Source organism: Cyrtonyx montezumae, unplaced genomic scaffold (assembly GCF_038088225.1).
Source record: "Cyrtonyx montezumae isolate F1298 unplaced genomic scaffold, pur_monq_1.0 scaffold_11, whole genome shotgun sequence".
In the NCBI taxonomy this organism is placed as follows: domain Eukaryota; kingdom Metazoa; phylum Chordata; class Aves; order Galliformes; family Odontophoridae; genus Cyrtonyx; species Cyrtonyx montezumae.
The window spans coordinates 2679096-2700313 of record NW_027071837.1 but is presented as its reverse complement, the minus strand read 5'-3'; the positions used below and the strand labels follow the sequence as shown (position 1 = coordinate 2700313).

Below are 21218 nucleotides of genomic sequence, written 5' to 3'. Positions count from 1 at the left end.
GGGCTGCTAACGTGACATCAGATTTTGGCTCTGGCAGTGTAGTGTCCCTTTGCGTGATAAACGGAGTGCTGTTGATTTGTGTGCAAGATGTTGCATCCCCTTACCTTCCTACCCCGAGCTCAAAGGCAGTGGTTGGTGCCAAAGGACCAACTCAGCACAGCTGCTATTGAAGTGGATCACAAGGGGACTTGTGTGGGAATGGCCTGGCCAAGCTGCAGCATTGGAAACCTGTTGTGCTTTTCTGTGAGCAGCATTACCTTCAGGTCCTGCCATGCAGACCATTTCTTTTGGCAGTGTTAGAAATGGTTGCTATGTTATCTGGCAAACCTTCTGTCCCCCTGTTCCCTCTGTCACGGTGGCAGGGGATAGTTCCTGCTCCTCTGCCTTTCTCTTTGCTGTTATCTAGAGTGTGCACATTCCCAGGCATGTGCAGGGATGTGAGCACTGCCAGGGAGGCTGGGCTGTCCAGTTCCCCAGTTCAAATTTCCTCATGTGGAACCAACCTATATAAGAGCATCCACAAGCCCAACCATACCTGTGAAATTTAACTTACTCTTCCTGCTTTCCCTGACCGATAACCAGAACATCCCAGTCCGTGCTGGGGGAGAACAACCATGTGTACCTGCACCTTGCTGGGAGCAGTCATATAGAATCATTCAGGTTGGAAAAGACCACCAAGATCCTCTGGTCCAACTGTCAGCCCATCCCCACCATTGCTAGCCCTACCAGCAATGCCTCATTCAGAGCTCTGATTTTCAGCTGATCTGACATCATCCTCTCTCGGGACGTGGGTTGATCTCTCAGAGAGTGGATCAGCTCCATCTCACCAATTCTGCTTCTACCTAAAGTCGTCTGGGGTGATCTTTTTTCCTCTGTGGTGTTTCTGTCTGAGAGCAGCAGCCATCTGGCCCGGTTCTGATCAGAGCAGTCATCCACCAGCACAGAGTGCCCAGGGAGTGGTGGGGTCACCATCCCTGGAGATGCTCCAGAACCATGAGGATGTGGCACTGAGGAACGTGGTGATGTTATGGTAGGGTGGGCTGGGGTTGGACCTGGGAATCTTAGAGATCTTTTCCAACCTGAATGATTCTGTGACCTCGGGCAAAAGATATTTCATGGGAAATAATGCAGAAGAGATATCCCGTGATGAGTAGGAGCCTCACACAGTTTGAAAGGCCCCAAGGGGAAGCGAGATCCGAAATTTCCCATTGAATAAAAAGACGAAGTGGTTTGTTTTCATGCTTTCTTTTTCTTCTCCTTTTCTTCCCACAACTGAAGCAGTTCAGTGATCATCATCTACCCCGGCAGCCTCTCTCACCCATTCTGAGATGCAGAGCACTAACACAGGACGTGCAGCGCTGCAGCAGCCGCGTGTTACGGGAGCCAGGAGGTCTGTGACCTCTGCAACCAGTGGGATCACCAGAGATATTCCCAGCGAGGCCCCAGCCCTGTCCTTGGGCTCAGGTCCCGGAGCACGGTGCTGTGTTAGCAGCTCGTTCTGCTTGGCTGCAGACCAGCTTGCAGAAGCACCGGCGATTAGCTGGAAGCAGCGGGTTTCCACGAAACCCTTCAGTTTTCAGTTCTCCCATCAGAATCCATCTCGTGGCAGGAAAATCCCTCCGCTGCTGGTGTGGGGCTGTTTTACTCCATCCCACGGGTGCAGTGTGCTTGTTTTGCTATCTAGGAGGGGATGTTGAGCCAGACTTCAGTGAGCTGTCTTCCTGTTGCTATTTCTGCATGTGCATCCTATAGGCAGAATGCTCCCAGGCAAGCTGCTCGGATGAGGCTGCTTGAAACCCACTCTCCAGAACCAAGAACAGATGCGGGGCTTTTCCTTCCATCTTCCTGGTCCAGTTTTCTTTTTTTTACAGCTTTTTTCTTGCCCATCTCCCGGCTCAGAGGAAAATCCAGAGCTGCTGTGGTAAGCTGTGATCGGAGCTAGGTCTTAGCTGCATTTTAGCCCATGGGAGTGGGAGAGTGTGTCTGTTTTGTATCTTCATTCTGTGCCATTGTGTGCTGTTGAAACTCAGTGTGCCTTTGCAGATGCAGTGCAGAACACTGATTTGCATTTGCTGGTGCTCCTGAATGAATATGGGAAAGTTTCCTTGTACTTCTCACTTTTTTTAGTGGCAGTGAGGTTTGTGTTCTTGAAATAACTTTGCTCACAGGGTTGGAGGTGGTGCTGGCGTTGTGGGTTCGAAGAGGGGCATGGTTATATCCTTTTGGTATTGACACTGCTGTTGCTGGAAGCCTGCATCCCCATGAGCTATTCCGAAATCCTTCCTGTGCTCGCTCCCAACATAAGGGTCTCCTCATAGCTCTCATTTATATGGGAATCTTCAAAGAGCTTTTAATATAATTAACAGTATCTAAGCTTGTCCTCTCAGCAGATGTTGCTGAGGTCTCTGCTCCTGCCCAAGCACTTTTTCTGGATTAATGCTGTCTTTTTGGCACGTGGAGGTGGGTGCAGGGATGTGGGTTCCAATTCATTGACATCTGCGAAGGGCAGATCCACCCAGCAATTTCTGAGTACCTTCCTGTTTATTATTTAAAGAACTGGTTTTGTTTGTTCACCAGTGGGCCAAACTTTGTACCTTTGATGGAACACCCAGCAAAGAGTATTCCAGCACCCCTGTGAGCCAGACAGAATGGCTGTGTCCTGCGTGTACAGCTCCCACTGTGAGGTGGTGATGTCAGGAGCACTCAGTGAGAGAGGGTCCTCCTTTCATAACGACTCCTTTTAAAGTTTATATAATTCTCAAGCAACCCAAGAACGAGACTGGAACTAATTACTGCTGTCCTGAGAAGCCCGGTGTGTTGAACTAGAAAGACTTCAGCACACAGACAATGCAAATCTGCTTCTGGGTGTAAGCTCTGATGGGGAAATAATAGGCAGGAGGAGAGTGGGGATGTGCTGTGACACAGGACAGCAGCCACACGAACAATGGGCTGAGTGTGGGCTCAGCCATCCTCGGCCCCAAGTACTTGGTCCTGAGTATGGGGCAGGGTGGGATGGCTCACCCAGTAATCAGCAGTGGAATGCTATTGGGAGCCTGGCTGCTGAGCACTGTGTGCTGCTCCTGACTGAGAGAGGCTTTCATGGACAGCACTGGTTTGCCCTGGGAACAAGGTTGACTGATCCCACTGCACGGGCAGTGAACTCCTCTTGGAATGCTGCTGCTCCTTAACACCAGGCTGGAGGGTTTTTTATCTTCTAACATAGATGAACTGAGCAAATGGATCAAATCCAATTGGTGGAGATAAACAAGAATTCAAGCAGGAAAAGCTCATAACCCCTCCTGCCTTGCAAATATCTCCCAGGGCAGCTGCACAGAGTTGGCCCAGGGGTGAGAGGAGCCTTGCTGGTTGTCTGTGATTGATTGTGTTTTCTGAACATATATCATTGGAGGGTCCTGGCACTGGGCTAAGCCTTCTCCAAGGCAGCCAGCACGGGGAACACATTGTACTGAGGTCAAGAAGTGTGGCTCAAACCAGGCTCAGCTCTGTCAGCACTGTGCACAGATTGCAGGCAAACTCCCTGCACCTGGAGGGACCTCAGCTGAGCTGGGCTCACAGCTTTAAGGTGGGAAGGCTTTGGGGTTCCCTAATGCACCTCTTGATGAATCCCCCCCCCCGCTCACTTTCCCCCAGACACCCATAGCCCAGCTGCAGCGTTGGCTTTGTCCCTTCAGCTCCTGATGAGAGATATCACAGGGCCTTCCAGTTCCCAAATGAATTTCTCATTTCTTTTGCATTCTGTTTCTTCTTTCTGCCTGGCCCGTTCGTGCCTGGTGCTCTGCCAGCTTTCTATCTCAGTGCTTCTCATCACTCCCCGGTGTGCTTGCAGGCAGGCAGGGCCGAGCTCCCAGTCCCCTTCCATCCCTGCAGCCACCCGCACTCCCTTCTTTACTCAGCTGTGCAGACCTGCAGCTGTCTGCATAACCCAGACACAACCAGACAGCAGCCACTCCTTCCTCAAGATGTGCAAGGGATAGTCCCCATCAGAAGCCATCAACAGACAGACAGGGAAAACTGAAGGCTGCGCTCAGCACAAGGGTAAATACTGACACTGGGTGCTGCTGGAGAGCTCCTTTTGTTACTTCCCGCAGTCCCACGGAAGCCACAAGTGTTTCATTCATCAACGCAAAGGAAAGAGTGTTTTTTTGCATCATCCAGCCTCGTGCTGCTCTATCCCAGCATGTCTCCCATGTTCACAGCTCTGTGCAGTTCCCGTTGCCATCCTGGAGGCAACAGGTCTGCTTTGCATCACTGATGCTCGTATCCTGGCGCCCTGGAAGGAGCTCGTCTAATGCAAGCCGTGCTGCTCGCCTCCCTGAAGCACGAGGCAATTAAGAGGCTTTTATAAGGCATTGATTTTTCTTCCTGCTGGCAATTGCAGAACCATTGCTTTCCATCAAATGAGACACGCTGTTCGATGCCCGAATGTCCCACTCATCGCCGGGGCCTTTTATTTTGTATCTCATGAAATGGGAAGTGACTTATTAACACAGATCTGTATTGAAAACTTGAAAGCTTTTCTTCTGAGCGATCAGATCCCAGAGCTCTAACACAGGAAGGCAGTGGATTGTCTGACAAGCCCAATTTGGCACCACAGGGACGAGAGCATCAAATCTTTCAACCAGAAAGCACTTCAGCACTTGGCCCGTCTTTCTGCCTTGGCTCCAGCACGGAGCTCTTTGCAAACCGCCCTGCCATCGCCCTTATTTCCTCAAATGAAAGTGGGTTTGTACAAGTCACACGTGCAGGGCTGCATCCTGGTGCCACAGCGTGTGCTGTGATGCTGTGTGTTGGCTTTGGGAGAAGAGCCATGTCACTGTCACACTGACCTGGTGTGGTTGTTGCTGCACAGAGCCCGGGACGTTTTGGCTTTTCAGCATCAGCTCACCCCAGAGCTGGGGTTGCTGGCCCATGCTGGCCAAAGGGACATCCCCTGACACATGGCATCGCTGAGGAACCGTAAACCCCAGGGAAGCTTGCTGTGGGGCAGGGACTGCTGGGCATCAGGTGGTGGCTGGTGAGCAATTGCGTCGAGCATCACTTACATATATACATATATGATAGTAACTATAATCACTATTATTGCTGTATTCCTTTTCTGTCTCAGTATATAGCTTCCATCCCAACCTACAAGTTCTTTTCCTTTCTTTGTTTCCCAGTTCCCACCCCCACCCCACTGGGAAGGGCAGGGATGAGTGGAGGGCTGTGCCATGCTGAGCTGCCGCAGCAATCAAAGCATTCTGCCCCTTCTTTCCATCCCTCTGAAGGCTCTGCCGTGAAGTTGCACCTTAACCCAACGTGTAGAGCATGCAGACCCAAATCCACCTGCTTGTTGCTGCCCTGAGCCCCAGGCGTGTGGCTCCGTTGGAGCTCAGCACTCATCTCCTCATTTCCTGAAGTTTCCCAGTGCTTTGCTCCACCTGGATGGGAGCACACCAAGCTCTCAGCCCATAGGGTCACAGACAGCTGAGGGCCACCTCGCACTGTGCAGGCAGTGCCTTTGCTCTACATCACTGCAAAAAGGCCCAGGTCCTTCCAGGAGGAGCACAGTGCCACAAGGCATGAAAGGAAAGGAGAGCGAGTTAACGTGCAGAGGGAGCTGATTTGAGCAGGAGGTTTTGTGCAGACGTTTTTCAGCACTGCTGCTCCTCCTCTGCGTGCTCCAGTGCTGCTGAGCCGTGGCCAAGCTGGCGGCTGTGCTATTGCAGAGCCCAACTGTGCATTTTTTTCTTCTTCTTCTTCTTTTTTTTTTTTTTCCAAACCTGATTTTCTCAGGAACTGACCCAGTTCTGGCACTTTGGGAACTGGCATTGGCCCTGCTGGCAAATACTTCTCATCTGTTTCGAATGATCGGTCCAGTGTGACCTTTTCTGCTAAAATAGCTTACACAATGAAAATGCATCAGTGTTAAATTCTGGTGTTGCATAACTCTGAAAGGAAGACCGTGCATTTACCAGCAGGAAGGAGCCTTTTTTTCCCCCCTCACTGTGTGATTGCAATGAAGGGGGAACCCCTCCAAAGCCCCCATCCCTTCCCTATAAAATCCCGGGGTGCTGGAGGGGTTGTACCACCCACTTCTGCGGCTTGTTGCTTCAGACAGAAGAAAAGGTGTCATTCAGCTGTGGGGCAATGGCCAACTGTGAGCGAGACCTCACATGTTTCTGTGTGTGTGTGTGTGTGTGTGTGTGCTCACTGCAGAGTGGGGAGGATCTTATCTTTCCTATTGTCTCCAGCTGAGGAGTGGTTCCAACAGCGATACCATCAGCCCTGCACGAGTGTTTTGAGGGCTGTTTTCCCACCAAGAAGTGTTCCTCCTGTTCCTGGTGCTGTTGCTCCCGTTCCTCAGGATGATTTCACTGTTTCTCAATGTCTCTAAATTTGGTGCAGGAAGATGTGTGACGTGGCCCAGGGCTTGTCGGGGCAGCTCCACGTCTGAAACGTCATTTATTGTCCCACCTGGAGGGGTGCTGCTGCAATCAAGGCAGCGGGGAGATGAACCACGCACTTATTCCTTGCTATGACCTGGGCTGATCCCTGACCACTGAGGGATGTGGTGATGGCCGTGGCGGGGTGCACTGGGGTTGGACTCGGGGATCTTCGCTGTCTTTTCTAAACTGAATGATTCAGGGTTGCCTTTGAAGGACCGCAGCTGGACCACAGGGGCTCTGCACGGGGGTGATGTTTGTAGGTGCTGTGGACAGCCTGTACTCGTTAAGCAGTTTGTTTTTCATTTTGATGAATCACAAAAATATTTGAAACGAATCTCTGATGTACCGAGCTCGGTTACAGCAATGGTTAGCACCTACAATTCATGAATCCTGGCAGTGTCCTCACCAGCTGCTGGCTTAATCAGGCCTCTGGTAGTGTGGGAAATGCCATAGCACTGCAACGTGATATCTGATCCCTAAATTAAACGGACTGAGCTCTTTAAAAACCTCCACTGCTGTAAGAAATGTGAAGCTCTGAGCAGAGCAGCCTCGGGGCTGCGTGGAGCTCAGCACTCGGAGGCAGAAGTCCAGGTAAGAGCACTTCGCTGCTGTGAAATCTTTCTGTGCAACCTGTCTGCTTTTCCTTGCTGTGTGAAACCCTGGGAACGTGTCAGGATTAACCACTACTGGAAACTGAAAAAGATTGTCCTCCACTCGTGCTCAGTGCTTTGGAGGCTGTAATCCATCTGAGCTGGGCTATGCCTGTTGCCTTTCCAGCTCTGAAGCCAGCTCTCACTGCCTTTGTGCTGAAATATTCCTTTCAGAGGCAGACACTGATGCTTGCATCCCGTGTGAGGGTTTGTGAAGATGTAAGCCTGCATCCTGTTTGGTGTCCTACAAATTAACTCCAGTCATTTCTTCTGGCAGGAGCTTTTCCTTTCTTGTTTCACAGTGAAACAGAAATACAATCAGCACTGTTTACAGGCGTGTGGAGTGCTGGGGAGAGTTTGGCGTTTATTTGAGTTGAAAATTAGCTGATGAAACTGTTGTGTATTTTTGACTGCTGCCATGTGTTACCAGTTAGGATTTCTGCTTAATTCAAGCTCCCTCCCTCTTCCCCTCCAGAGCGTCCTGATCCTCTTCTCCGCGGTTCTGTGGGATGGAGTCAGGGTTGGCTGGGATTTCCTGAGCTCAGACTGCAGTTACGTACAGCAGGTGGGGGTGAGGAGCGGGCACAGCCAGGGCTGCCCCCATCAAGCAGTGGCTTGAGCTTGAACTTCTAGCTCATCTGTTCCTACGCTTGTAAATGTTAAAGATCTGTGCGTCTGTCTCCCCAGAAGTAATGCCTACTATTTATTTCCATGGAAACCACAACAGGTACGAAGAGCACAACAGCACTGCTTGACAGACACATTCTCAGCTGCAAACCACTCTTTTTCAGCACAGTCTTGCTGGCAGTTGGGCATTTTTGCCAGCGAGGAACAAGAGCTGCGTGCTTTAAGCACCTGCAACAGCAGAGGTGCCCCACAGTCACAGTCTAATGGCAATGTCTCTGCATGGAGCTGTCCCCCCACTCCTTCCCCAGCGCCGACTGCTGATTGACTGTTGTTTGCAGATTGACGTGTCTTAGCAAGCCAGAAACTATTTCAAACAAAGCCAAAATCTCAACCATGTGTTGTCATCCCCCCAACGCTGCACTCACTGGGGAGAACAAAAAACAAAAAACAACAAAAAAAAAACAAACAACCCACCCTCTGGGAAATGATTAATCAGTAAACAAGTGAAAACCGATTGTCATCTGTGTACACCCTGCAGAGGGAATTCCGGGGCCCCACCGCGGCGGTAGAGCCTTTTGCTGCGCTGCTCCAGCGATGCTGTGCCGAAGGGCTCCTCCGGCGCCGATGGCTCTGCAGCTGATCCCCCTCCTCTCCCTGGTGCTGGCGTGGGGCTGCGTGGCTTCCTCCTCCCCCAGGCACACGGCAGGTAAAACCCGCTGGCAGCCACGTGGGGTTTGGGGTCGCGTGGGGCTCTGTGTGGTTTTGATACCGGGTGGGGAGGATGTGTGTGTGAATGGGCAGTTAATACGCTCAGTGGGATGTTTCCCTCCTCAAAGGGAGCAGAAAGTGCCTCGGGGGGAACTGCCAGAGGAGGGTTTGATGTTGGGCTGGTGTTTGAGAGCACCACCGAGGTGCACAGCGATCCCAGCCGTCCTGCTGGGCTGCTCCAGGGCACTGCTGTGTCACGGCAGAGGTGATGCTGCAGTGAGAGCCAGCAGTGCCCAGCGGCAGGATGGGATGGCCGTGGGGTGGGGGGGCTGTGGGACAGGGTGTGTGTGTGGGATGGAGTGGATGTGGGACAAGGTGGCTGTGCAATGGGGTGGCTATGGGATGAGGTGGCCGTGTGATGGGGGTGGCCATGAGATGGAATGAGTGACAGTGTGATGGGGTGGCTGTGAGGCAGGGTGGCTGTGCAGTGGGATGGCTGTGGGATGGGGGGGCTGTGGGACAGGGTGTGTGCAAGATAAAGTGGTTGTAGGACAAGGTGTGCCATGGGGTGGCTGTGGGATGGGGAGCCTGTAGGATAGGGTGTGCGCAGCGTGGAGTGGCTGTGGGGCAAGGTGACTGTACAGTGGGGTGGCTATGAGATTGGATGGCTGTGTGGTGGGGGTGACCATGGGATGGGATGGCTATGATGATGAGATGATGAAGTGGCTGTGCGGTGGGATAGATGTGGGATGGGGTGGTGGTGCAGTGGGTTGCCTGCAGGACAGAATGGTTGTGGGATGAGATGGGATGGCTGTGTGATGAGGTGACAGTGAAATGGGGTGGCTGCAGGGCTGTCCAGGACATCAGGATGTGATTCAGCACAGTGCAAACTGCATCCAGAAGGAAGCAGTTCTGCAGGAAGCAACAAGGAGCAGCATTTCTTCCAGGCTGGATGACACAGTCCTATGTCCTGTATGGAGGATGTGAGTGAGACTTGTGCCTACTGGAATAGAGTTGTATTGAATCATTAAGGCTGGAAAAAATTGCTAAGATCATCTAGACATGATCATCTAAGGACATAATAATGAGAAACTCCACAAGACGCAGCACTGATGTTTAAAAAGCAGTTGAGTTCTGGAATGCAACAGAAAGTGATATCCTCAAACAGAGCTTTTCCATTCACTGAACTTTAGTTATCGTCAGAATTCATTCTGCAAAAATTACATGTGGTTGTTTCAAGATGATGTGGCTGACCAGAAAAAGATCGGGATGGAAATGAATTGTTATTGTTTCCAGAGAAATAGAAATTTCACTTTGAACCAATCCCCGGTTCTCCTGGAAGTCATGCTCTGAAGTGCCAAACAAAGGCAAGTTGCTCTGTTTGCACAGTGGTGAGACAACCTCTACCCATGCAGGAGGAGGCTTCCAGCTCAGCTCCCAGCCCTGCCCTCTTCAAGGACCATCTCCTACCAGTCCTGGAGCTGCTACTGCTGTCCTCTGAACCCTACAGGCTGGGCTCAGAGCAGCTGGGAGGCAAAATATTGCACTTCTACATCAGAGCTCATTGCTTTCCTCCAAATTGTTATAATCTGTTTGCTCCTTGCCCCAGCACCTCCCTGCACGTGTTGCTGTGATGTCCAACACCTGACACAACAGTTGGTCTCCCAGGAGCTTCACATGCTGGGAAGTGTGGGAGCTGAAGACTGCAGCGTGTCTCATTGGGAGGGCTTCTGCAGAAGTAATCAGTAATGTTCTCTGCCTACTTTCTACAGAGGACACACACGCTGGACTGACCTGGCCAGTGATGGACTCCAAAGCACCATGAAGAAAATGCATCATGCCATGAATACAGAGACACCTGGAAGGGTAATACCACCTCCAGACAGCACATGTGGATTAAAAATGACCTGTCACACATCGACTTTGAACTGATAAAATTGAATGAGCTCAACAGGCAGAGCTTTGTGGCACCGTGTCTTACTAACCCCGAGCCAATGGAGGACTGGAAAGGTCACGGTGGGACAGCAGTTTTGTTTAGAACACTTCAAAAGGGACTGACAAAATACTGTGGCATTTTGGAGCCTCTTCGGTGGTTCTTTAGTGTTTCCTTTGAGTAGGCAGGAGGAGAGGTTGTGTGTGTACCTTGAGTGCAGGTGGTTTCACGTGCAGGACTGGACCTGAACCAGCTGTGTTCTCTTCCACACCCACAGCATGCTTAGTTTCATCACATTTACTGTTTCTTGGGGCTTTATCGTTTATTTATGTTGTTGCTACTATGGATCCACATCCCTGCTTTGTTTTCCAATGCAGCTGCTCCCCCACGAGACCTTCAGATCACTGATCCTGGGCTTTTAGGTTCCCTCGATATAGAGTGGAAACCTCCACCCAACGTACAGACCTCGAACGAATGCACGATGAAATACAAATGTGAATACCGTAATGCTGGCGACAGAGACTGGAAGGTGAGAGAATGCACAGCTCCATCCTCCTCTATTGCTCTTGCTCTTTTATTTCCTGCGTGGGTTATGCATTCAAAGTGTTGGCAGGACAGGTAAAGCAACACTTCCAAGCACTGTTCCACAGGGTCAGTGCTTGGAAATGTTTGCCAAAGAGGAGCATGCTCTGCAATTCCTCAGAAGCAGCAGTCGGGGTTAGAAAAGGGCTATTTCTGTCAGAAGTGTGCTGCTCGCTGCCAAAAATAATCCACCAATATCCAGTATCATCCCCTGCCATAAAAGATGCTGTGCATTTTAGAAAGCCTTTGTTTATAAGGTCCTGAACTGGAACTCAGGCAGTGTCACATCCTTAGGGACGCAGCATGGTGAATAAATACAAGATGAAGTTTCATTAATTATCCTAATGGTTAAACCCTCCCCATATTCACAAGATTGTTATTAATTAGTGTTTCCTTCTGTCTTTTAGATAAGTTTGACTCCAGCTCAGCTCCATGATAAGATAGTCAACCTTAGCTCATAAATGAGTAGCAGGGAACCAGCAGAGAGAGAAAGGGTTGCCAAAATGTTGTGGGAACCCTTAGGGAAGAAAAGCTGACAGAGAGGTGGGAGGGACAGGAGAAACCCAGTGGCAGATTGTGTGGTTGGTGCAAGGTACTGGGGAGCACTGAGAGATATGAGGAGGATATGGGCAAATTCCTGCCTGGTGTCTGTAACTGCTGCTTAATAAGCACAAGAGAAAAAAAAGAATGTAGTTAAAAAAAAAAAAAAGACAAAAGCCATGTCAGAATTCCCCTGGTCACAATGGAAGTGCCTGTGAGGCAGAGCCAAAAGGGAGAAAACAGCACGGCTTGTACCTTGCCAAAACGTGGATGCTGGATAAGGTCACAAAGAAAAGTTGGCTTTAAAAAACAGCCCATGGGGCCATCAGGGAATCCGTTATCAGCAGTGTCTGTCAGGAATGTGTGGCTCAGTGAGGCTCTGACACTCTGGGACTGCTGACCAAAGCCCAAGTGTGGGCTGCAGTTCCTTCTGCAGCAAGCACGTTGGCTTTACAGTCCATCACTTCTGTCCTGGTTGGTTCAATGCAACCTTTTCTCCCTCTTCATTTTGCTGCAACATTCTCCAGTTTATTTCTGTCACGTGTAAGGGAAGGGAGAGGGAGCCTGCTCCAGACCTTGACCCCCCAGTCTGGGCTTCCTTTCTTTGGGCTGGAAGGGAGGATTCACAGCCAGGGAGGATGGGCAGCCCAAGCAGAAGCAGAGTGGGTTAAACAGAGTGCTGGAATAGCCCTGGGCAGGTGAAGCAGGATAGAAATGAAAAGGAACGTGAAAGCACCCGTGTGCCAGCAGCCATGGTGTGATGGTTAACTCTTCAGCTCAGTGACAAGAGGTGCTTATAAAATCTGTCTTTCAACCAGGTTATTTTTACTAGGAAACTAAAACTCAGAGTTGGATTTGACCTCAGCAGGACTGCTGAAGTGAAGGTCCAGACCCTGCTCAAAGGATGGTGTACCAACGACGTGGAGGTTCAAAGTGAATGGGTTTATGCCACCTTTCAGGTCCCACTGCAAGGTTAGGAGCAGCCTTCCTACTTTTTCCTGGTGCAGCTTTGCCTTGACCGAGGCATACAACTTTTCAAAGCTGTGCAGTGACGTTTCTGGCTGTTGCTTCCCTAACCAGTCATTATTTTCTTCTCATTTGGCAGGGAAACTGGAATCCAAGGTTCAGAGTTTTCATTGCATCTATCATGACTGGGAATACCTCAAGTGCACGTGGCAACCAGGTCTCCTCGCCCCTCGTGGTGTGAATTATGAACTCTACTATTGGTACGTGTCAACAAAATAGAATACTATCCAGACAGTCATCGAGTGAGCCACTCTAGGAATCACTCAGCATACTTAAATGCAATGGAGGATGCTATGGGGGGTAGAAATAATTAATATTTCTCAGTTATTTTTGTTATGTTGTTTTTTAATGACTTCTTTTTTTGCACGGGAAACAAAACCAGAATTATGTGTTTAGGAGAACTTAACTTGTGCTTCATTTTCTATGATGTTCTGGTGAGAATGATGGGCCTTTGTTGTTTTGTGACTCGGGGCTGTTTGTAGAGAAAAGCATGGCTGCAGCTCTTTCAAAATAGTTTCTGTGTGGCTCTCGGAAATATTCTTCAAAGCAGAAACACCGATTTTACAAACTGCAAAGATTTGCTTGGAGAAAAACATGGAAAAATTCACGATTCGTTGCTAAAAACAAACCAACCCCAAATCCACACACACAAAAAAACCAACAAACCTGCTGCTATTTAACTGCCCATAACCAAAGCAGGCATTTGGATCTCTGTCCTGTTTTATGATGAGAATGGGTGGAAACACAGCCTTGCTATCCTTTGATCCCTGTGAGTTAACTTTCATAGCACTGCCATATGATTTTTCCCCCCACGTAATGACGTGCGTTACAGGGAGACTTTCATTAGGCGTGGAGTACAGAGGCCAGATTCAGCTCTGCCTCAATGGCAGTAACCCAACGGGAGTCAAGTAAGGTGATGGGAAGCCCCACGTGGCGTTTCCAGCATGGGGACAGCTCTGGGGAGTAAACCTCCAAGCCAGGAGCTGGCTTGGGTTGCTCTTGCATCACTACTGACCACCAAAGCCCCGAGTTTCCATTACAATCAGCTGTTTTTTTTTCTCCTCCTCCCCATGCTTTTCCCATAGTGGGAAGGATGCACAACACTGTGCTTTGTCGGGTAGGACAAAAGGGATGCTCGTGGTTTAGGTCCATTTGCTCCCATCTAATTGTCCTTTAAAAAAAAACAGAAGAAGGCTTAACCCAAAACTAACTGCCAGTGCTTAGATTGCCATTTATTTATTTTTTTTAATGTTTTCCTGCTTAGGTATGAGGGTCTGGAGCATACAGTACAGTGCAGTGACTATATCCAGGATCACGGTATGAACATCGGCTGCACGCTGCAAAACCTGAGCCAGGCAGAATACAAAGATCTGAGCATCGTTGTCAACGGGTCGGTGGCAGCCACCTTGCTGAGGCCCCTGTATGCCACCCTGCGCCTTCACAACCTGGGTAAGGCTGGAGGGAGAGCAGCAGGCCTTGGGGGACTTGTATGGCCACCAAAGGCTCATGTGTTGTATGAGGAGCTCAAACCAATGTGTGCTTTTGCAAATAGAGGAGGGGGCTGTGAATTGCTGGACTCGATTCTCAGGGGGTGTTTTCAGGAGGTGATGCTGCTTAGTGCTCATCCTGCTAGGTGCTGCTGAGTACCATGCTTGGCACTGGATGACTCCATGTCAGTGGGCTGCTGGGCAGAGAGCAGAGCAGCTTTGGGGTTTTTGGTACCAGCTTGATTTCCTCCTGCTGGGATTGAAGATAGTGCTCTGCTCCTGCAAGCACAGGAGAGCTCTGAAGGAGTTGCTGCTGAAAGCAAGTGAGGGGCAGGGGAAAATCAGATTCATAGCATAGTGGGGTTTGCCAGAGCTGTGGAAACAAGAAGCAAGGGTAGTTTTCAAACCCCTCGTGCCTCCTTAAAATGGAGAAAGAAACAAAAGATACAGCCTGATACACTCTCTGCTATGGGCAGTTCCTGGGCTGATGCATTCTATAGCATCATGGACTCATTTAAGTTTGAAGGGCCCCTTAATGCCCATCTGCTCCAACCCCTGAACTGAACCGGGGCACCCACGGCCCCATCAAGGTGCTCAGAGCAACATTTACCCACACGTAACTGTCAGGGGATAAATGGGTTGTCCTCCTGGGTTAATTAGCAGGATTTCTGGATTCAATTAGGGATGTCATGTTCTTTTATATGGCTTTGGGCATACGGCATAAAGGATGCAGTGTAAGGACAACACAACAGGGATCCAGGCTGCCCTGTGAGAACAGCGTGCCAAACACATTGCTTGGCCATCAGCCCTGTCTACGTGTCCACATAAAAAGAACCAACCCATCCTCCAAAGTGGAGCCTTCGCTCCTACAGCACTGTGATGCTCCAAAGCCCCATCAGTGGCAGTAAGGGACGGAGCCTGGTGGTGATTAACCAAAACCCACCAGGACACGGTCGGTGGCACCTCCTGACTTCCTCTTCTCTTTCCTCCCCCAGCCAAGCCCTCGCCCCCCCAGCAGCTGGTGGTCTCCATGTCTGCAGCCGAGGAGCTCCGCGTGGTGTGGAGCCCACCCAGCGGCCAAACACCGCCCCAGTGCCTGGAGTACGAGGTGCAGCTGGCGGAGGAGCAGGGGGAGGCCAAGGCTGCCTGGGCGGTAGGGAGCACACGGGGCTGCCAGCAGCCTGCTGCGGGGTGGGGAGGTGGGGGCCTGTCAGTGTGAATATATATGGCCTCTACAGAACGTGGTTTGGTTTGTTTCCCTGATCCAGTGAAAGGGTGAAGGCTCAGCACTCCAGAGAAGTGACCTGGGACACATGCATAGGGCTTTTCCCTTCTGTGTTATGCAGCGATGGCTTTAATAGCAAGAATCATTCAGTCAGAGGGATGGCTGAAGGACACGTTCTTTAAGTGCTGCATACACTTCATAGCTAGCTTCACAAATGATCAAACAGTGACCATACACAGAGGGACCCCCCCCCATGAGTGTATGTGGTTTCAGGAGGTTCAGCTCCACAATAAAATGACCACCACTGGATGGTCCAGAGCTATTACGAAACCATTCAAGACTGCCAGAATATAATCCCAGGATTTGCAAAGCGTGTTCAGCAGCATCAGGCCATGCCAGAGAGCTACTGCTGGCCACTGGGAACTCCTCGCTGCTCTATGTTTTCTTTCTCAGTCCATGTCGACCCAAATGGAGACCGCTTTCGTCATCTCCAGAGCAAACCAGAGTCGTGTTTCTTGTGTCCGGGTCAGAGGGAGAACAAACAATTTCTGCGCTGATGAGGGCTTCTGGAGTGAATGGACGCAGGAGTGTTTCTCTGGTAGGGAACCCACAGTCATCAGTGTTTGTCTGTAGTGAAAGATTCAATAGAGTAAGGAATCACTTGAATGGGTGGGGCCCGTGGCTTTAAGAAGCAAGGTGCTCTGTTCTGCAAGATAGGAATTGCTTATAATTTCTCTTTGCAGTATCAAGAAAAGAAGTCAAGCAGCTATTTATCCTCATTCCAGTCATTCTGGGATTGTCAAGTAGCCTCTTAATATTTACATTGATTGGCCAGTGCAAAAAAAGGTAAGTGCATGCTACAGCAGCCTGTCCATGCAGTGTGCTCTTACAGGGGAGCTCTCAGCCTACGGTTATAAATAAAACAATGTGCTAGGTACTAAAAGACAAACACATATCAACAGATGAGCTAAGATCAGACACTAAACAACAGTTTATTTTCAGGAAACAACTTCACACGTGTGACCGAGCGTTTCTGCCTCATAACAAGCCATAAAAGCAGCAAGGACTCAAATCCTGGTCACGCGGCCCCATACTGCTTCTATTAAATGCAGCAAAGTTACTCACATGTAAAGCAGCAGAAATAATGCCATTATCTTGCCCTAAAGTGTAGATGCTAGTGATAAACCCTCGGCAAGCAAATGCTTCCTGCGTTAGCACCATGCTGTGGCAATGTGTGATGGGGATACCATCCTGTGCCGTGGTGCTGGCAGTGACCTTCTGTTCCCATTGCAGATCCCCAGCAGGAAAACCACTGCACACAGTGGTGGGATGCTAACTGTGCCCGTGACTGCTGTACTGCTGTGTTTGATGGACTGCTCTCACGACATCATCCCAAGGGTGGCCAAGAAGCCCAGAGCCTTCTAGGCTGATGTGGGTCTTCCCTGTCCTGTGCGAGGCTGGTAGTTGCAATGCAATCCTCAATGGGCCCAGGAAATCACAGGAGGAACTGTAAGGACTGACTGGAGCAAACTGTTTCTAATAACAAGGCAAAGGAGAAAAAGGAGGTGTGAAATTGCGATGAATAAAGATAACACATTGTTCTGTGGGTTCTGCTTATTTTAAGGACTCTGGGAAATCTGTAGGGCATACACTGAAGGGCAGCCCATCACCCAGTGCTGGGTACCGATGTGTGCATGCAGCCCCTCACCACTCCTTTCTTCTCAGTCCCCACTCCTCAGTCACTTGATAACATTTAACTGCTTTCTGCAGGAACCATAGGGACTATGGTTTGGGACTATTGCCTTCAGGACAATAGTTATTCCTTTAGTAATGGCTGAAAACAGAAGGCATTGAAGAAAACTGTTGGAAAGAATCCCACTGAGGTTATCCTGTTAGTAGAAATGCCTCTGCTATCCTGCCAGGCCTTTAAACTGCCAACACCAACTGCATTGTGGAAGTCATCTGAATGAAGGAGAGGTAGGAAATGAGGCTGAAGCAGATGGAACCTCACCCACTTTGCCACACAGAGATGCCATGCACAACCATTTGGCCATCTTAAACATGGGTCTGCAGCTTGCATTGCTCTGAAACCTCTTGCTGCTACTCTGCCCCACTCTGCATGCCCTCCCCCTGCGTGCTGGTGCAGGTTGCTTCAGAGGCTGCTGACCATGGAGCTTGGCAGGTCACAAGCAGACAGGTTGCTGCAGGAGGCAGAGATTGGAGATCATGTGCCTAGAGCCCAGGGCATGAGGAGGGAAAGGTGAAATCCAGGGCAGGAAGCCTGATGCCAGAAGCAGAGAGGTCTCTGTGCATGGGGGCACGACATGCTTTTCATGTCAGAGTTTACCAAATAGGATAACAGAGTGCAAACACTGCTCCTCTTGGTTGGTCAACAAACCCTGTCCTCACAGGCTGCCTGCCAGCTCCCACAGCCCTGCAAGTGCACAGCAACACTGATGAGTGCACTGCAACTCCACATTTTCCACCTTTCTCCCTGGCTCCATCACTGCACTGGTGGCAGCACGTGCAGCAGAGACCTCAGCAGAGCAGAGATTTTTTGCAGACCAAAAACTTACTAGAACAGGAGAGAAACAAATGAGAACAGGCACAGGCAGAGATGGAGAAGGTTTTAGCTGTATTCCCCGACTAAAACTCACCCCCATAAAGATCAGAGCTATTTCTGTCACTACAAAATATAAAAGTTAGATGGGAGCCTGCCTAGAAATCTGCCTAGTAACAGAGGGATAAGTTAAGTGCATTTGCTTATGGCCATGCAAGCTGCAGCTTGATGGGAGCATTTCCATGGGGAACGCAGGGCTCGGTCCTTCCTGGTCCTTCATTTGATATAGTCCATAATCAACAGATATAGTAAAGCTGTTTCAAAATCCCTCCTCCAGCACTCTGCTCTACTCTACCTGTTCCCTCCTATGTCTGGGTTACCCTGTGCTTGGCCAAGCACACCAACAACTCCTTTACACACCCTCGCGTTTAGGGTGTTTTTTCCCCCTTCTTTCTTTGAGTGATAAAGTCATTCCCCTTGCACGGAGGACATGAAAAGGCAGAAGTTGCATCCCACCGCCCTGAGGCATCGCTGCTGAGCGTGCCCAACCCGTACAGCCGCTGTCATCCCCATGGCCACTGGGTGTCAGCATCCCTGCTCGATGTGCAACCTCACTTCCACCAGGATTCAGCACCTATTGCATGAAAATCGAGGTGACAATGGCTCTCACTGTGAGACGGATGCGTTTTGCTCTCTGTGCTGTTAAGTGGAGAAATGCTGTGACATCCTAGGATACAGAATATCCCGGATTGGAGCGGATTCATCAAGTCCAAGAATCATCAGTAAATGTAAAGCATTTCACGGGCTGTGGTTGGTTCACAGCTTTTGCACAATGAGGGACACCTGAGAGCACTGCCAAGCTCTTTGTGTCTATGAATTTTCTCAGGAGGTTGGGTGATTCTCACACCTGAATCATTTGAGTTGGAAGAGATCCTTAAAGGTCATCTTGTCCAACTCCCCTGCACTACTCAGGGACACTACTGACAGTTGGAATCCTTAACACGGCCTCAATGCTGCCTTCTCTGATGGCTCTGTTTGAATGAAGCCTCCAAAGCCATCAGGAATTTGCAGGAGCCATTTTCACTTAGGGAAAAAAATAATAATGATAATTAAAAAAAAAAAGCAACTTTGTTTTGTTTCTTCGATGCTGGGAACGATTTCCTTCTGTGAGAGAATTATCTAGATATCTTTAAAAACACAAAGGGTAGCAGAGTGTTCTTCACTGGAACTCACACAGTGGCAGAGAAAGCACACATACCAGACACATGATGTTCTTGGGAAAAGATCCATCTTTCAAGGCTAACATCTGTAAACACAGTGGTCCTTCAACACCCAGGAATGGCATCCAGCTCAGCACACTGCAGACCTGTTTATCTGCCCACAGCTGGAAAGAAACTTTGCACTAGAACACATATAACATAAAATGAAGACCGTGCACCTGAACATCCTTTGCAGGGTCTGGCTGCTGTCAGCTGAGCTGGGGAGAGCTCTGTGCCACCGAGAGGTCCCCATCTCCTGCAATGAAGCCCAGGAAAGGATTCTCCATGCCTTTTATCTGATGGTGTTCCTGCTCTGAACTGCTGACCTGGAAATACATCCCAGCCTTTGAGACTTTTCAATCAGTTTGGCAGTGTGGGCAAAAAAAATTCTGGGCGGCTCCCAGCCTATTTATTTAGAAACATCACACTGAGAAAACAGTCACTTTGCTGCCTGCAAGGTTCGGCCGAGTCCACTTTTAACAACAGAGAGCTTAAGAGGCCAACCACACTATTTTGCTGGATCAAAAGCACAGAGCTGCTGGATCCACAGATGCGTAGATGGAAACGCAGCAACAGACGAAAGCACTGAAAAAACATTGCACATAGAGCTTACATTGTCTGACTCCCAGCCCTCAAAGCTGTTCTGAGCTACAACAGCCAAAGGAAACCCAATGGGACGTTACCTCAACACTGCAGCTCCCCAGAGAAGACCAAAATTGAGTCCAATAAAACTTGGTATCCACAAAAATGCTGCTGTGGGTAAATAAAGCCTACTTACGTGGTGGAGAGCAGCCAGGCTTGAGCTAACTAAACTGGTTAATTCTGGATGGTTCTGCATGCACGGAAGAAATATTGCTTCATACACTTGGAGCTGGGCTCAGGGCTGGAAACACACTGCCTCCACCACCCCTTGAATTCATGATGCTCTCTCCAGGGGAAATGCACTGCCTTGGCACAGTCTCACCATGGCATTCTTCATGGCTCTGCCAGGACTTGGAAGGGCATGGCATAAAAATAGTGTTCTTGCTTTGAGATATTTGTCCCTCCCATGCTTTGGGATGCATCACCGAGGAGGTGAGAGGTGCAGATGGTTGGCTTGGAGCCGAGCAGTGCCAGCTGGCAGGCTGAGGAGAGCAGGCACCAAGCTGTGCCCTCCCACTGCACCCCTGTAGCATAAATTCCTGTCAGAAGACAAGGGCTGAGCCCTCTGTAGGCTTCTTAGTTGCTGTTCCTGCTCCCTCGTTGGAAAGTGCTGTTCCAGACCTGGAATGCTGCAGTTGCTAGAAACCTGCTTCTAATTCTTACCTTATTTCTGACCCTTCCTTTCTTGCCAGTGTTCTTTAGCCCAAATAGTTCCTCCTCTCTATTAGTCAGAATAAGCATCCCCTGATGTCCTCCTGCAGAGCTTTCTTCCCCATCTTCAGCTGCCAGGAGGAAGAAGTCAAACTGGGCTCTCTTTGTGGTAGAAGTGCCTCTGCCCATCTCCATGCTTGTCACCAGGATGGCTGCCGAGGCTCAACACAGTCACAGAATGATAGAACCATCAAGGTTGGAAAAGACCTTTAAGATCATGGAGTTCAACCCCAGCCCTCCCCACCATGCCCATAACCACATCCCTCAGTGCCACATCCCCACGGTTCTGGAGCACCTCCAGGGACTGTGACCCCACCACTCCCTGTGCAGCTGTGCCACTGCAGCACCATTCTAACCCCAATCTGATTTTGGGAAAGCAGAAGTGCCAACTGACTGCAACACAACAGGAAATCATACTCTCAAGGAGCACAGAACTGACTAAGGACCACTTGCTGACCACAGCTTGCTGCATTACCTGCTTTGTTGCATGGATTGAACGATGCATCCCAAGTCTTTCTCTCCAAAAAGTCACCAAAGTGCTGTTCCAGCCTCCAGTCAATGAACAGGACCCTGATTCAAATCTCCAGTGGCTCTGGTTTACACCCAACACTGCACCATCCCATTCCACTGCTTGTTTCTGCAGGAGGAAAAACCCACAGCAGCAGTTCACACAAAGGTAAAAATTGCTCTTAGCAATTGCAACCAGGCAATAGTCTAACAGGCACCAGCCTGCAGACTGGTTTTAATGCTTCAGCAATTTAAATAACTCAAAATGCCACAATTACATCCTATTAACATTTGATATTTAGGCTGTATTTTAAT

General features: G+C 49.7%; 1 protein-coding gene across 2 annotated transcripts; it reads left to right on the top strand.

The window, feature by feature from the left end:
• Nucleotides 1–8207: 8207 nt before the first annotated feature.
• On the top strand, nt 8208–16825 carry IL13RA2 (interleukin 13 receptor subunit alpha 2). Of its 2 annotated transcripts, none has more exons than XM_065729379.1 (9): nt 8208–8429; nt 10742–10893; nt 12305–12458; nt 12592–12712; nt 13777–13961; nt 14995–15107; nt 15678–15822; nt 15968–16070; nt 16518–16825. In XM_065729379.1, the coding sequence occupies exons 1-9, from the start codon at nt 8318–8320 to the stop codon at nt 16558–16560; spliced, it is 1128 nt and encodes a 375-aa protein (XP_065585451.1). In that variant the 5' UTR covers nt 8208–8317; the 3' UTR covers nt 16561–16825. The 2 variants fall into 2 exon arrangements, with proteins under 2 accessions (XP_065585451.1, XP_065585450.1); XM_065729378.1 differs by having other exon boundaries at nt 14995–15152.
• Nucleotides 16826–21218: the final 4393 nt, after the last annotated feature.

What these genes read in the sequence shown, in the direction of transcription:
- IL13RA2 (XM_065729378.1), top strand. Translation starts at nt 8,318, where the DNA reads ATGCTGTGCCGAAGGGCTCCTCCGGCGCCGATGGCTCTGCAGCTGATC. An exon ending in CTCCCCCAGGCACACGGCAG is followed by an intron (nt 8,430 to 10,741) that starts GTAAAACCCGCT and finishes TTTCCAATGCAG; the next exon opens with CTGCTCCCCCACGAGACCTT. An exon ending in CCTGCGCCTTCACAACCTGG is followed by an intron (nt 13,962 to 14,994) that starts GTAAGGCTGGAG and finishes TTCCTCCCCCAG; the next exon opens with CCAAGCCCTCGCCCCCCCAG.